At 36.8% G+C, this 17,350-nt stretch overlaps 1 protein-coding gene across 2 annotated transcripts in view; it reads right to left on the bottom strand.

Moving 5' to 3' along the window:
* COL5A2 (collagen type V alpha 2 chain) overlaps positions 1–17,350 on the bottom strand; it is a 143,852-nt gene that overhangs the window by 25,451 nt on the left and 101,051 nt on the right. For both annotated transcript variants that reach the window (XM_032638021.1, XM_032638022.1), the window contains 16 exons: positions 13,915–13,959; positions 12,760–12,813; positions 10,434–10,532; positions 10,045–10,089; positions 9,829–9,927; positions 8,512–8,565; positions 8,171–8,278; positions 7,061–7,114; positions 6,375–6,473; positions 5,106–5,159; positions 4,281–4,379; positions 4,121–4,174; positions 3,973–4,026; positions 2,938–2,991; positions 2,161–2,214; positions 536–580 (listed from right to left, as the gene is read on the bottom strand). In XM_032638021.1, the coding sequence (XP_032493912.1) occupies positions 536–580; positions 2,161–2,214; positions 2,938–2,991; positions 3,973–4,026; positions 4,121–4,174; positions 4,281–4,379; positions 5,106–5,159; positions 6,375–6,473; positions 7,061–7,114; positions 8,171–8,278; positions 8,512–8,565; positions 9,829–9,927; positions 10,045–10,089; positions 10,434–10,532; positions 12,760–12,813; positions 13,915–13,959 (1,071 nt within the window). The remainder of the gene's footprint in view (positions 1–535; positions 581–2,160; positions 2,215–2,937; positions 2,992–3,972; positions 4,027–4,120; positions 4,175–4,280; positions 4,380–5,105; positions 5,160–6,374; positions 6,474–7,060; positions 7,115–8,170; positions 8,279–8,511; positions 8,566–9,828; positions 9,928–10,044; positions 10,090–10,433; positions 10,533–12,759; positions 12,814–13,914; positions 13,960–17,350) is intronic.

Below are 17,350 nucleotides of genomic sequence, written 5' to 3'. Positions count from 1 at the left end.
AGGAATGTCAAACAGTCTCAGTGCTTGATCTGAAAATGGGTTAAAAGTGCTCCTGGATGGGCTTCCCTGGTGGCGCAGTGGTTGGGAATCTGCCTGCCAATAAATACAGGGGACACGGGTTCGTGCCCCAGTCCGGGAAGATCCCACATGCCGCGGAGCTGCTGGGCCCGTGAGCCATGGCCGCTGAGCCTGCGCGTCCAGAGCCTGTGCTCCACAACGGGAGAGGCCGCAGCGGTGAGAGGCCCGCGTACCACAGGAAAAAAAAAAAAAAAGTGTTCCTGGAAATGTGAAAAATGACTTCTACTGGGGAAAAATTTAGAAATGAGCAACTATTAAGACTCAGTTTTCTAATTTAATAAGAAATGAACTTGAAGTAAGCATATACTAGTTTCACAGCACAAAATATTTCTCATAAGATTGATTTTCATTAAGTAAAAAACTGTAACAATTAAAGCCCAGTTTAAGATAAAAGATGCTTTTTCAAACTGAAGCCAGTGGACACAAAGTTAATCATGAAGAAGAAGAAAATACTTACTCTAGGTCCTAATGGGCCAACTGCTCCAGGATCTCCAGGAACTCCCTATAAAATACATCTTTTTAAATGAAAAACTTTCAACTGAACTTTAGGTATTTATTAGAAATCTTTCCAGATCATATACCTAATTTCTTCTAACATACTATTAGAAGTCTGACTAAGCCCATAATATTGAAGAAAGAAAAATATGTACAGTTTTATAAACAATGGGATATCATATACATTGGATGGAAATACTTTTCCAGAAAAGTTTATATTATACCTGAATGATTGATTTTTGGCAATGAGTTCATTCAAAATATTATCTCACAAAGATATTACTTTTAGCAACAATAAAATAAAAGCAAAAGGCCTTTTATTTCCTAATGGAATGTGAAAAACTTAACAGAGGAAAGTGAAATTAAAAGCAATGAAGTACTAATCTTTTAAATAGAACCAATTCAATTCAATTTAATAAATATTCCTTGAACATATAATATAGACAACACACTGTACTAGGAATTGTGGGTTCAAACTAATGCTGTCATGACTACATTAAAAGTTTGTTCTTAACTAAAGGAAAATTTGTCATTTAAAACTTCTCTGTTTGATAGAGACAGTAACTATATCAAGTAGGCCTCCAGTCTTGTCCCTTGAAATGTATTGTCTTCATTGTGGCATGATCTTCCTAAAACCCAAATGTAATAGTATTTCTCTCTACTTAAAAGCCCTTCATTAGATTCCCATTACTCTAATAATAAGAACAAACTAGACTCAAATTAAGACTTTCCAGAATCAGGCCCCTGTCATTCTCCAGCCTCTTCTTCACCCTCCTCAACCTGTATTTCACATTTCTGACCTACTGAACTTTTTTCAGTGCCTAAATTTGATCATCAAGCCTTTGCACTTGCTGTTTGCATTTCCTGGAGCATTTTCTTACCTTCCCTGCTCCCTGCTTACCATCATTCTTCCTTCAGATCTTATAAAAGATACTATTTTGTCCAGGAAACTTTTTCTAAACCCCAATGTCTGAATTAGGTGCATCTTCTAGGTTTACATACACACAGTGCCTCTCTTACCATAGCATTTAGAATATGCTACTGTTGTAACTGACTTTCTATACTCTCTGTCTCCTAGTAAAATAAAATATAAGGCAAGGTCCATGTCCATCTTGTTCAATTGGTTCAGGCCAAGGCTTAGTAGAGCTTAGCACAGAGTGCTCAGTAAATATTTTTGAACAGTTGAATGAATAAATCACTCAAAGAAAAATAAATTACATAAACCTATGTGCTGGTAAAATGACAGAAATAAAATGGTAAGTTTCTGTTCCTAAACGTTTATGAAGCCTCCAGTAAAATGTACAGTAAGACATATTTAGTGATTAAGAACACAGTATAAGCACATGACCTGGGTTCAAATCATATCAGCTGTGTGACTTTGGGAAAATTACTTAACATCCGTGTGCCTTATTTTCCTCATCTGTAAAATGGACATAATAATAATAATAGTACCTAGTACATAAGAGTTGTTTTGAGGATTAAAGGAGATAATTAATTTAAAGCAAAGCAGAACAGAGCCTGACACATAGTAAGTGATATTATGTTAGCAATTTTTAGTATCGCTATCCTTATTATTTAAACACTTACCTGATCACCTGGCTTTCCACCTTCCCCAGGAGGCCCTGGAGGACCAGGAAGCCCCTAAAGCAAAAGTAAGAATATAAAATTGTGACTCTGTGGAAATTTAATAGGCCACCAGTGTTAACAGTTCACAATTCATAGAGCTCCCTGACTATATTTTCAAGCAAAAGACATTATTTAAACACAAGTTAAGCAAAGCAAAATGAGAAACCTACATCCCCTAACATAACACAGCAGCTAGTCAGTTCGTAGGTTTAGATTTTCATTTGCACACCACTTAGCAAAAAAGAGGTAAGAATATAACAGTAGGTTCTTTATATTTGTGGAGCTTTTAATGGCTTTGAGAACAATACTTTAGGCTGCTAGAATATTGAAAGTTAGTCCTGACAGTTTTTTCCCCAAATTATGATTATCTGTGCTATTAATCTACCATCATATTTAATTAAATAAATCATGAAAATTTGTTCAACAAAAAATTTTAGACACTGTGTCAATAAAATTAGATAAGCCTCAATATAGTTAAATAAATCTTATTGAGATATTAAGAACATTTTATGATTTATAATTTGTTAATAGGTTTGGGGTTTGATCAGTTGTTCAGGGGAAATCTGTTCCTTCTCTTTGAGTAAAAATGTTTGATTTTGTCCAAATGTCTATCTTATTTACTAAAAGAGGAATGACCCCTTTGAAAATTGTAGAATTTCACATCATTCAACCATATCTTTTTATTAAAAAGCATTTTGGTTAGGGGAAGAAGAAATGGAAGACTGAGTCAGTGCATACCTGAAAGCCAGTGGGGCCTGGAGGGCCCTGTTCTCCTCTCTCCCCAGCTAGACCCTAAGTCACGAAGGAAAGAAAACCATGAACATCAAGAGCCAGATCCTTATGTCTGCTTCCTACTTGTGTGAACCACCAGAAGTATTTATATTTCTTTGTATTTCTTCCAATCACAAGTTTTTCACTTTAGCAAGATAATAAACTAGTCCTAAATGTCAACTAATTGTATCGTTTGAAGTCCCTGATGGTGAGAAAATATCTTCTAAAGCCAGTGAAGAAACTGATAACATATGTTCATTTTTTATCCAAACATAAATGTCTGGAGCCAACTGTAAAATTTGGGGGGAAATTGACTATTGGCATGGAAAAATCCATTACTTTTATATGTCTAATCTAAAAGGTAATTAATGTTTCCATTGTAGTTTGTTTCTCAGTGTTATAAAAATTATTAATCAAACCTTCAAAACTAGAATAACTAAAGAAAGCAAAGCTAACATTTTAAAAAAGATATTTAAATTGCCCCATTCCAAAACAAATAAACATGCCATAATATTTCTGATAAACACAATTTTAAAATCCTAGGATGAAAATATACCTCAAAGGATAAATATTATTCCTTTTTAGTCCATCCAAAAAAACAAAACAAAACAAAACAAAACGCTTAAATAAATTTCTATAAGACACAATATTAGGAAAAAAAAACCTGGTATAATCGAGTATTTATATTTTTTAAATAAAATACAGTATAAAATATTTGTCAGACACTACTTTCCTCACATAATTTTCAACTGTGATAACATAGAGATGATGAGGTAGCTTTTACCATCAGCATTTCATAGAAGTTTAAAATGAAAAGACCAATAATTCTACTTAAAAAGGCAGAAGATGCCAGCACAGGAATCAAAAGAAAAGATATAACTGAAATTCTTCCATCTTGCACTTTTTTATTTACTTCCCCCCAGAACCTATCCATGAGTAAAGTCTCAGACAAACATCACTGAAGAATGCAATGTGAATATATTCTCACTAAAACTTACATACCGGGGGGCCCACAGGACCGGAAGGACCAACTTCACCATCTTTTCCAGGAGCTCCCTAGCATCGCAGAGAGATAATTTATGAGGTGAGACCATGAGAATTTGGGTAATTTCATATATATTTTTTTCTTTAGCAGAAAATGTGTAGTTACCCTCTGCCCAGGAACACCAGCATTTCCTGCTTCTCCAGGTTTTCCAGGGTCACCCTAAAGAATCAATGCAAACTAATTTAAATTTCAATCAGTTTGCTATAAACATGTCAGCTCCAAGTGAGGATTATGATGAGATGGCAACATTATACACTGTACTCACACTGCTACCTTTGGGGCCTGGAAGACCCATACTCCCAGGCTGCCCTCTGATTCCTATGGAGCCTGGAGGACCTGGCCGGCCATCCTCTCCTGGAGCACCCTACAAAATTGACAGGAGCAATGTAAGTTTCACATAAGTTCTCTCTGAATGTTACATCACCCAAATTGTCACTTGCCTTTCCTTACTACAAAAGTTATGTAAGTTTTAAATTAAGCCACATTTTTATTTTAGTGAATCAGGACAGTTGAATGTTCTTAAAAACAACTGCTGAGGTATTTGAATATTTAGAATGGAGACTTTATTCTTATTCTATACACAAGCCTCATCTTTATGTCTCTTTACATTCTCATATTAATAGGGGAAATCTTCCTTCTTTCATTTACTCTTGTTTGTGGTAATGAAAACTCAGGACTTCCATTTCACATTTACTGTATAAGGAAAGGGCCCAGAATATATGAACTGTCAAATTTATACCCACTTATCTCTTAAATGTATAAAATTGGAAGGATATCAAGAAATGAGAATGTTGCTAACAAATTCCACTAATATTAATAAATACATCACGGAAACTTTTTCACTTATGTCAGAGAAGCAATTACAATCTCAAGCATTTATTTCAATACAACGCTATCAATTTTTGGTCATTTTGAAAATACGCAGATCCTTAATATTTGCTTCCAGGAGAGGAAGGTACATTTTAAATATGTAAACATGATCAGCATCCACCTGATCAAAAATGTTAACCTTAAATAAGCATCTTACCATGTAAGTTGCATGTCTATTGAGAAATATTAATGGTGGTGGACTTTTGTTTAAATTACTTACCAAAGGTCCAAGTTTTCCTTCAGGACCTTGAACACCAGGATTTCCTGTCAGACCCTAAAAATTAAAAGCAATTGTCAGTTTGTTGCTGACCTGCAACTGGAGTAAAGATTCTAAAGAGTAAAAATAACACTGCATTAAAAAGATCCAGTTCCACTTTGCAATGCCCACTCTCAGTAGCCTTAGGCTCCTCTAGACAAACTCACAGGAGCATCATGGACCCCACCCAACCTGGCTTCAGGATACAGGGCAGGATACAGGGCAGACAACACAACATGCAACAAGGCATCACTTGTGGGGCTCCCCACTGGGAGGAGTTCTCACAGCACAGCCTTCAGGGCCAGACTCTAAGCCTCCCACAATGGGAGGCCCGATGTGAGAGAATCAGTCTACGTGGTGGGTGCAGGAGCCACCCTGGTTTGAAATCTCACATAACCAATATTTGTAACAGCACCTTGGACATACTATACTGGTCCCAGCAAGGTGAATGCCCAGGTACAAGTCCCTGCAAACTCAGGAAATCCAAAGCTATGCCTCCTACCAGTTTTTTTAATTCATTCATAGTCCTCCAAGTCCAAATGCAGTCTACAATCAGGGATCATTTTTACTAAAAGTAATTGAATGGTCATTCAACTGGCATTCCACCTTTATCATGTGTCTAGGGAAGAATATCGAAGATATCTATCGAAGATGAACCCAATGCCTGTTTCTCACGTAGAAGGAGAAAGGGTTGTAGGAGACTTTTACTCATATATCTAACACTGGGTTCAAGACAAAGAACTTATGTTAAGCCAAATGTATCTTTCCATGAAGCTTTCTGTATAATCCTTTTCTCTTTAAGGGGCATTGTTGACAACTGAATATAAGGGTAATTCCATAGTTCTAATGAATTTTCAAGTGACATTTTGTTAAAATGAAATTTGTCAGGAATTCTCTGTGCTAAAAATCACATAAGTTGTTCATCAGCAAGTAAAGAAAAATCATAAAAATTGATAAAGGATTTTCTTTTCATATCAAGTGGTAAAATTATTAATACATACCTCTTTGAATAAAGGAGACTAGAAGGTTTATTTTCTATACATGATAAAAAATAGCAAACCATTCATTATTTCAAAAATAATGAATCAGGTCAAACCCAAAGAAAAAAACAAAGAAATGTTCCAAGTCGTGAAAGCAAGCTATTAAAAAAAAAAAAACCTTTAAAAAACCTTTAATGAATTCTCAGGAGCATATCTCCTGGGTTGATGTAGCAAAAAAGTGCTGTGTTCTTACCCGAGCACCTGGAAGCCCAGGTTCCCCCGGACGTCCTGGATCCCCCTGACCTCCTTTAGGTCCTGAAGAACCTACAGGACCCCTCTCTCCTTGAGCCCCCTGTTCCAAAGCAAAGCAGAACATATCAGAAAAAAGGGAGTGCAGGGAAACAAAAGCAAGCATATATAAAATCCTTGTTTTACAAATCAAACCACTAGTATAACATAAAAGAGTTTGTCAAAGTAGTTACAAAGACTTCTTTGTAAACCATGTCACTTCACATTTTGTTCTCATTTGGATTCCTTGTAGAATAGAGGTTTTTCATCATTAACTAATGAAAGTTGTGTTTAGAGCCTCACTCCAATAACTTAGATTTAGAAACCCCCAAATTTTGAAACAGTCTAAATTTCTAGATAAAGGAAAAAATATATATCAGCTAAAGGAAAGATTTATGGCTTATTCTTCTCAAGAATGTCCCTGGAAAGTTCGAAAACAAACTCCAATACACCTCCAACCATCGTCCTTCTCCCCTAGGCCTCTATAATGAAGAAATTGCACAAGAGGGATTTGGCAGTAGAAGTAACATCTGTGTCCAACTCTTTTCTAGATCTGGACCCATGTGGACCAAGGCTAGATCACCATGCTGGACAATGGCATCTTTTGCAACGCTGCCCACAGGAGTGTCAACCTTGATAGGATAACCTTACCTTTGGTCCAGGTAAACCATCAGAGCCTGGAAAACCACGATTGCCAGGAGCACCCTACAAATGACCAAAATGTGATTCTTAATTGTGGATGTTTTTGTAATATATAATGAGTGGGTGATTTTTATTCTTAGTACTGTAAGGTTTTAGGAGCTATGATCAACCCAACACAGCAATAGATATATATAAGAAAAAATAACCTGACTATACAGAAAGACATTTTAAATTTTGAAAACTACATGTAAGTACTGAGCCAAAATTATTCAAATCAAAAAATATTTTACCACTTCATTGTAAAATTAAACGTAGAGAAAAACTGATACATAGATATAGATACAAGAGGTAAAGAAATGGTACCATCTACCACAATCAAAATGTCAGTGACTGCAGGCATTAGTATTGTCTCTGATGTGAAGCCCTTTGCATTTTCTGAGGTTCCGTACAAAAGTGAGGTGATATTGTTATTCTCCCTTTCAGACCTGTTTCATTATAGTCCAGTCACAGCAAACTTTTCTGGTCTTCAAAATCACTAAGCCCTTTCTGGCCTCCTGGATTTGCATTTTTTGTTTCCTCTGCTGAAAAATGCTTTTTCTCTCAAGTTTTCTTGCTGGCTCATCTTAATCTTCAGATCTTAGCTAGATGCCATCTTCTCAAAGAATCTTATTTCCTAACCACCTAACCTAATGCCACACTACTGTCATAAGTTACTCTCTACCACATCACCCTGCTATTCCCTAAGTGTATATGGCACTTATTAAAATGCGTAATTATATTTTTATTTACTGTTAACTTGTTTATTGCTTACCTCCCCACTAAACTATTGTTTACTAGCCCCCGCATGAAGGCTGGAACCATAGCATTCTTGTTCACTGATGTATCCCAAGCACCATATACCAAATTGGCATAGAGCATTTGTTCAGTCAATATTAGATGAATGAATGAATGAACAATGATTAGACAGTTGGCTCCCTGAATTCAAAGATAGCCATACTGAACTGTGCAATGCACCTGCCAGCATTTCTCTTTATTGCTCTAGTTTTCCTCACTATTCCAAAAGTTATTCATGTAATTCCCCCACAACTATAAGAATTTATTCAATCATTCAAATTTTACCCTTTCTCCCATGGGGCCTGGAGGACCAACTGTTCCTGGATCACCTCGGGGACCTCGTTTGCCTTCTTCACCAGGTGGGCCTATTGGACCCTGAATGCCATGTGGCCCCTATTGAAAACAGAAGGACAGATACCAGAAAGAGCCATTTGACAAGGGAGTTATAGTCAAAAGATTCATTTAAATAAGTCAGTCACAAATTTTAAACTATATTAAGCAAACTATTTCCATCCAAAAGTATTATAATTCTCACTGTCATTATTTGAAGTACTTGAGTATTTTGGGCTTACATTTCTGGATAATATTCATGTTCTTCTTATCATTTAAAAGAAATAAAACCTTACCGGTTCCCCTTTTGGGCCAGCTTCTCCTTTGAAACCTGGAACTCCTGGATCACCCTAAAATAAAAACATTGATAATTTTAAGAACCAAGATATTTATCCAGCCCAACCTGCTTTAATTATTACACTGAATGGGCCTTGAAAATTTTCTGCAGCTGAGTCTGTACTGAATCAGCAGTATAATAATTTTTTTAAATTATGCAAATCTTGTAGAATGTGTGGAAAATTTTATAAAATCCAGTATAGTTAGGTAGTAGTTTGTATATTTTACAGGGGTCTTCAAAAGATTTACTTTTAAAATCTTGTTTTTAATCATGCATAGTAGGATAATTAGAATTATTCAGTTATTATTACAATTTGATAATAAAAATTAGAACTAACAATGACAACTTCAATAGATAAATCTATTCAGAGTCTATTTTAGGAAATAGATTTCTTCACCCCAAATCAAAATAATTTTATATTTATGTTCTATTTATTGAGATTTGACAACTTCAATTAGGGTATTTTATCTTCAGAGTATTCAAGAGTTTTGGGTATGTATGTCTTTATAATACCAATTGTACTATAATTTGTGGGAACCAGATTGCTAAATTGAGAACATGATAAAATCAAATGTAAAATACCAACAACACGCATGTTTTTATAAATTTGTCACTAGCGTTTAAAAAGGATTTATCAGCATAATCAAATTACTTAGATCAGGATCTAAAATATTTGTTTTAAGTAGTACTAGGAAACAAAGTTTTGTTATATATCAAGCTAAAAGATACATAAGCACAGCTTCTCAATGTGTTTATTTCTTAAGAACTAACCGTATATTTTTACCAATAGATAAATATATGAATATAAAACATACAAATTTATACAAAATGTGGAAACTCATTCAATATAAACAACATGTTGGAAGCACTCTTCAAGAATAAATCTTAAGAAATAGCTGTTGAACCCATTTTAGCCAAGTTGTCATTATAACCCCCCATGAAAACTCCGTATTTCCCCATACTGGCTTGCAAAATGTCTCCATATTTGTTATGTAACTCTATAAAATTCTATGAGGTGGATCATGAAGTTATGACCTTACTATTTTAAACAAAAGAACACTAAAATTTAACATAGTGCAATAATTTTCCCCTTTGAATTTAAACATGTAAATTGTACATTAACATTTGGCTTCCACTTTACAAAAATCCCTACCTTCTTTTGCCTCATTCAAATAAGTCACATTATCTATGTTTCACTGTATCTCATTACATATTATTTCTCTGGCGATCTTAGTTGTATTATACTAATGGATGATAATTCTTTGATAGACATTACCGGTTGGCCTCGAATTCCTGGAGGTCCAGTGCTACCCTGAGGTCCTGGAGATCCAGGGGGCCCTGCTAAGCCAGGAGGACCAGAGGTACCCGGAGAACCCTATTGGAATGCAAGAGTAACATGATGAGCAGAGACCTAGGCACAAGTCTATGGTCACTGTCCAAAGGATTGTGCCCATTTGAACCTCATGTGGCATAAATGAAGTTAGTTACTCACTGTTGGGCCTTTGGCACCAGGCGTACCATCAGTTCCCACTGCACCCTAAAAGATACAGGAAAAGTTCATGAAATATTAAGCCATATCTAGGGTGGTATTCAGATGTCCACCCATCTCACAAAAGGAGGCAGAAAAATTACCAAAAAGAAAGAAAGGAAAAATAAATCAACCACCATTATATTATAAAAATCACTTTTATGACTAATTAATTCCCTTTTCCATAAAATAGACAAAATTTGCAGAGTTGACAAGGGACATTTTTGTTTTCATGAGTTCTAAACACTCATTCAGAACTGAAAGAGAATATATTAAAATATGGTGCCTTTGTTCAAAAGTTATAAAACATGTCCAGCTTTCAGTGATAATTTCTAAATATACTAGGAACTTACAGGAAGACCTTGAGAGCCAACAGGACCCGGTAGCCCAGTTTCACCTCTTTGCCCCTGAGGACCTTCAGGGCCTCGTGCCCCAGTGGGACCTGCTTCTCCCTAAAGGGGTATGAGGAAAACGTTAATTTAAGAAAATATCAGTGTGGTGTGTTTCAAAACTGACTGCTTATTTGGAGTTTTACATTTTACACCCAATCATTTAAACGAGTCAAGAGCACAAAGTAGTTTCCAGGGGTGTGTACCTAACTTAGCTTAAGGGATGGACTCACTTCCCGCCACTCTGGATGTGATGATGCCCACGGCATGCAGAGCAGAGCAACCTGGTGAAGGTCACCTGATAGCCACCCTTGTTTCAACCCAAGATAGGAATCCAGATAGTAAATAAAAATACAGGATGCCTGGTTAAGTTTTAATTCAGATAAACAACAAATGATTTCAGAATAAGTTTGTCCCATGCAATATCTGGAACACATTTATCCTAAAAGTTTTTTCTTTATTTATCTGAAATTCAAACTTAGCTGAGTTTCTGCATTTTATCTAACATATTAAGTAACTAATGTAAATCAAATCGCAGAGGGAATCACTATTATCCTTCACTGAAATACAAAGAACTAGACGTGAAAGTTTATTCTTCATCTAGAGAGCCAGAGAGCCTGGAAGAATATTACAGGTATAGCAGAATTTTGGCCAAAAACAAACACCGGGGGTGGTGGTCTTTATGTTGGGGGTGGTGGTAGGACAGGGAAACAATTTCTGAAACAGTTTTGTGAGGTGTTTGACTTTATTAAGGAGTTTTCAGTAGCCAACAGCCCGTATTAGAAAATCCCAGGAGGAGAGGGAAGTATCCAGAGTGAACTACTGTATAAACTATGGTGGCTAGTGAAGTCTTAACTAGAGGCCACAGTAGGAGCAGAAACCACTTCCTGCTAAGTGAGAGTCCGGGGCATTGTGAGTATTCTTCCTTGAATTCTCTAGCCAGAGCTCGGTGTGAGGGTGGAGAGTCTTACAGAGAGAGAGAGGGAAGGGATTTTGCCTATTTTGACTGAGGTACACAGGGAGTTTGGGCCTTCCAATGTCAGAGTCAGTGGCAGCAGATTTAGGACTTCAGGGAGCAGATCAGATACAGAGGAGAACTGAAGCAGGTCCTACTCGGCTGAGTTCACAGTGAGTTCTCAGTTAACGGAGGGACTGGTTAGTGAACCAACGGAGGGCACCATTTTAAAATAAAGCAGCTACGTTCCTGTGGCACAGAATTTAAAGTCAGCGTTAGAGACAGCCGAAGAATAATTTGACTTGATGACTCTCACATTTCAAAGAATACTTGAAAGGTCAACTAGAGATTTTCTGTTTGTTTATTTGTTTGTTTTGAAGTTCAAATCCAATCTGAGTGGCCCCACTAACAAGAAGCGTGGGCCTGTACTGAGGGCACCCTCTGCCTCAGGCACTATGCTAAGGGTTTGCATATTTTCTCACTTAATCTTCAATAAAATTCCCTGAGAAAACAAGATTTAGAGAGGTGAGGTGACTGGCCACGGTTATTTTTGTACAGCAGAATCTTGTGAGCAAATCCCTTCTTCAAGATGAAGAAAATTATTGCCAAAGAAAAACCGGGTGTGAGAAAAATCAAACGTATTGTGTTGTTCAAAGTTTGAAGGTAGTGTTCTGAGCTTATTCACTAATTTAGCTAATATAATCTTAATAACCTCCCACTGTAATCCATGGATTTATCATCCAAAGTGTTGAGAGAAAGAACAAGTTGTGACTCACTACAAATGTAAATCATCCCAGCAGAATACTCCAATCCATTTCCACATGGACAGCCAAATAGCCTCCTCACGCATTCCATTAATGATTGTGTAAGTTGCGGGGGTGGAGGTGGGGAGAAGGGGAGCAGAAGTGAGGCCAATATTGTGTGGCCTTTTGACCACCTCGGATTTGTTTTACTCTTCTATTGTTTAGAACATTCTGTTATTTATTACTGCCAGGCACTGTATCCAAGAATAGAGTTCCAATTCAGATTAAACCCTTACCCCTCACAGCCGTTACAATTGTCTGGTGTTAGAGTCCTACTACAACAGATTCTTTGATACTACAAATATATGATTATAAGTAATTCTCTTTTAATTACTTATTATATAATAATATCATATTTTTCATTTTCTTTTTTTTTCCCCTACCATAATGGACATTGAGAATATGCTAGGCTCTTTTCCTTAGTTAAGATCGACTTCCACACTCTTCAATGAAAGAAATGACATTCTTTACTTTGGGATTCAGGTACTTAAGTAATTCATGTCATCAAGAGCTAAATATAGTAACGTCTTACCTTCAACCCAGGATTTCCTGGAAAACCAGCGGAACCAGGTATCCCAAGAGGACCCTATTAAAAGAAACCAGAAAAGTGATTAGACATGTATTTTAATTAACATGAAATCTTTTATTCTGTACTTTGACATATAAGAATAATCCACTTAGTACTTTAAAATCACAAAGATAATAATATAATTTTATCATAAGAACCTTACAACACTGATATGAAATTGTGCTAAAAGACATGTCCAGTGGTATTAAACATAACAGAATTTCCTAGTTGTAGCATACGAGAGTCAGTCACAAACACAAATTGTTTGAAACAATTGCTCCTAGAGAAATTACTTTCTTTGTGTTAACCAAGTAATAAGGATAGTTTTTAGAAAGTTACACATTGTACCAAAATCTAGGACTTCACTTTATAAAAATGGTGATTAAGAATCATCTGGATATTTTGGAGTGATTTTTTTCAGGCTAATAAAGAGTGAATATGTGTCACTATACTACATTTGGGAAGGCATGAATAGAGTCTAAACCACTGATTTAAAGCTGGATTTAAAGCAAATGAGTGTAAGAGGAATTTCATTCTAGGTTATCCTGATTCTTCTTTGAGGACTGTATTTTAAATCCATCAGTTTTGCATTAATAAAAGCCCTTTTAAATTACACTTATTTTTCCTCCCATAGTTTGTTTCCTTTTCATGAGTAACAAGGGAGAAAACATCTTAAGGGCAAGTAATTTCAAATCCGATTTACCCTCCTAGTACTGAATATTTCCCTGAGCTTATTGTGTTTTTCACATATCCACTGTACGGACCATGCTGTATTCTTGTTCTTTTTATATACTCATCTTTCAAGACTAAGCTTAAAAGTTGTTCCTCTTTAAGTCTTTCTTGACTTCTTTGTCTCACTGCTGGTGTCGGTACAGGTAGGTTCCCATACTTCAGGTTGCTTTCCCTATTACAGAAGTTAGCAATAGCATTATGCTACAATATCAATTGATATATCTCTCTTCTTTGATAGGGCAGGTTTCAAAGACAAGTACTATGTGTTTATTGTCTTTCTGTTCCAAGCACCTGGGACACAGTAGGTGCTTTGTAAATGGTAATGAATGTACAAATGGAAGAATGAATGAATAAGTGACTGACTGAATATGAAAGTAATATACTCACCATTGGCCCAGGTTTTCCAGGCATACCATGTGCACCTCGTTGTCCCTAGTTAGGAGAAGAGGCAAGATAACGGTGCATTTTCTACAGTATTTGTTGACAATTTATTTATGTTATAAAAATGTCTATGTTAAAATTGGAGAATGAATATTAAGGTTAACTGACAACTTTAACTAGGTTAATAGCAATAAAAATACACATTTATACAACATGCGTAAAGTAGCAATAAGCACATCTATCCTTACAGCAATAAGAGAGAAAAATCAAGACTGGAAATACAAACTGATTAAAATGATTCTTTTTACTTGAACGTGTCACCTTCTATCAAATGAGCTCAAAGACAATGAAACTTTGAACACCGGGCTCTTCTTAATAGTCAGAATAACCCAGAGGAAGGAATGCGCTCCACATAAAACAAAAACCTAGAGCACATGTGCACACACATGTACACACACACGCACAAAAGAAATTAAGTAGTAGTGAAAGCTGCGGGTGTCACCCAGATCCCCCTTCAGCACAGAAATAATCATTCTACCACTGCTGGAAGTGTTATAAGCTGTGATGGCTCACAGTTGAGACCCTCCCCACAAATTGCTGAAAGGAGTTAGCTATACCAAGGTTATGCCCTTCCATGGTCAATGCAGTGGTACAAAAGATTAGCCCCCATTCAAAACAGTCTGAAGAGCCATCCCAGCTCCACTGTTCCCATGGAATGGAAGGCTCATGAAGATTGAGGTCTCTGTTGCAAATGTAACACAGTTTAATTTCTCCCTATGGCAAATCCTGCTTATTTTAGTAATTTCTTCATAGGTGTAGTTTCTTTATTTTTTTAATAAATTTATTTCTTTCTTTATTTTTGGCTGTGTTGGGCCTTCGTTGCTGTGAGTGCGGGCTATTCTTTGCTGTGGTGCACGGGCTGCTCATGGTGGTGGCTTCTCTTGTTGTGGAGCACGGTCTCTAGGTGTACGGGCTTCAGTATTTGTGGCACATGGGCTCAGTAGTTGTGGCTCGTGGGCTCTAGAGAGCAGGCTCAGTAGCTGTGGGGCACAGGCTTAGATGCTCCACGTCATGTGGGATCTTCCCAGGCGAGGGCTCAAACCCATTTCCCCTGCATTGGCAGGTGGATTCTATTTTGAATTTTATTTTATTTATTTTTTTATGCAGCAGGTTCTTATTAGTCATTAATTTTATACACATCAGTGTATACATGTCAATTCCAATCGCCAAATTCATCCCACCCCCACCCCCACCCCCGCTTTCCCCCCTTGGTGTCCATACATTTGTTCTCTACATCTGTGTCTCAATTTCTGCCCTGCAAACTGGTTCATCTGTACCATTTTTCTAGGTTCCACATATATGCATTAATATATGATATTTGTTTTTCTCTTTCTGACTTACTTCACTCTGTATGACAGTCTCTAGTTCCATCCACATCTCTACAAATGAACCAATTTCGTTCCTTTTCATGGCTGAGTAATATTCCATTGTATATATGTACCACACCTTCTTTATCCATTCATCTGTCAATGGGCATTTAGGTTGCTTCCATGACTTGGCTATTGTAAATAGTGCTGCAATGAACATTAGGGTGCATGTATCTTTTTGAATTATGGTTTTCTCAGGGTATATGCCCAACAGTGGGATTTCTGGATCATATGGTAATTCTATTTTTGGTGTTTTAAGGAACCTCCATACTGTTCTCCACAGTGGCTGTTTCAATTTACATTCTCACCAACAGTGCAAGAGGGTTCCCCTTTCTCCACACCCTCTCCAGCATTTGTTGTTTGCAGATTTTCTGATGATGCCCATTCTAACTGGTGTGAGGTGATACCTCATTGTAGTTTTTTTTTTTTTTTTGGTGGGGGGTACGTGGGCCTCTCACTGTTGTGGCCTCTCCTGTTGTGGAGCACAGGCTCCAGACGCACAGGCTCAGCAGCCATGGCTCATGGGCCCAGCCACTCCGCGGCATGTGGGATATTCCTGGACCGGGGCATGAACCCGTGTCCCCTGCATCAGCAGGCAGACTCTCAACCACTGTGCCACCAGGGAAGTCCTCTCATTGTAGTTTTGATTTGCATTTCTCTAATAATTAGTGATGTTGAGCAGATTTTCATGTGCTTCTTGGCCATCTGTATGTCTTCTTTGTAGAAACGTCTATTTAGGTCTTCTGCCCATGTTTGGATTGGGTTGTTTGTTTTTTTAACATTGAGCTGCATGAGCTGTTTATATATTTTGGAGATTAATCCTTTGTCCATTGATTGGTTTGCAAATATTTTCTCCCATTCTGAGGGTTCTCTTTTCATCTTGTTTATGGTTTCCTTTGCTGTGCAAATGCTTTGAAGTTTCATTAGGTCCCATTTGTTTGTTTTTGTTTTTGTTTCCATTACTCTAGGAGGTGGATCAAAAATGATCTTGTGTGATTTATGTCCAAGAGTGTTCTTCCTATGTTTTCCTCTAAGAGTTTTATAGTGTCTAGTCTTACATTTAGGTCTCTAATCCATTTTGAGGTTTTTTTTGTGTATGGTGTTAGGAAGTGTTCTAATTTCTTTCTTTTACATGTAGCTGTCCAGTTTTCCCGGCACCACTTACTGAAGAGACTGTCTTTTCTCCATTGTATATCCTTGCCTCCTTTGTCATAGATTAGCTGACCATAGGTGCGTGGGTTTATCTCTGGGCTTTCTATCTTGTTCCATTAATCTTTATTTCTGTTTTTGTGCCAGTGCCATATTGTCTTGATTGCCGTAGCTTTGTAGTATAGGCTGAAGTCAGGGAGTCTGATTCCTCCAGCTCTGCTTTTTTCCCTCAAGACTGCTTTGGCTATTCAGGGTCCTTTGTGTCTCGATACAAATTTTAAGATTTTTTGCTCTAGTTCTGTAAAAAATGCCATTGGTAATTTGATAGGGATTGCATTGAGTCTGTAGATTCCTTTGGATAGTATCATCATTTTCACAATATTGATTCTTCCAACCCAAGAACACGGAATATCTCACCATCTGTTGGTATCATCTTTAATCTCTTTCATCAGTGTCTTATAGTTTTCTGCATACAGGTCTTTTGTCTCCCTAGGTAGGTTTATTCCTAGGTATTTTCTTCTTTTTGTTGCAATGGTAAATGGGAGTGTTTCCTTAATTTCTCTTTCAGATTTTTCACCATTAGTATATACGAATGCAATAGATTTCTGTGCACTAGTGTTGTATCCTGTAACTTTACCAAATTCATTGATTAGCTCTAGTAGTTTTCTGGTGGTATCTTTAGGATTCTGTATGTATAGTATCATGTCATCTGCGAACAGTGACAGTTTTACTTCTTCTTTTCCAATTTGTATTCCTTTTATTTCTTTTTCTTCTCTGATTGCCATGGCTAGGACTTCCAAAACTATGTTGAATAACAGTGGTGAGAGTGGACATCCTTGTCTTGTTCCTGATCTTAGAGGAAATGT

The sequence above is a fragment of the Phocoena sinus genome, chromosome 7 (assembly GCF_008692025.1).
Source record: "Phocoena sinus isolate mPhoSin1 chromosome 7, mPhoSin1.pri, whole genome shotgun sequence".
NCBI lineage: Eukaryota > Metazoa > Chordata > Mammalia > Artiodactyla > Phocoenidae > Phocoena > Phocoena sinus.
The sequence above is the reverse complement of the archived record's forward strand: the minus strand, read 5'-3'. Positions and strand labels throughout refer to the sequence as shown.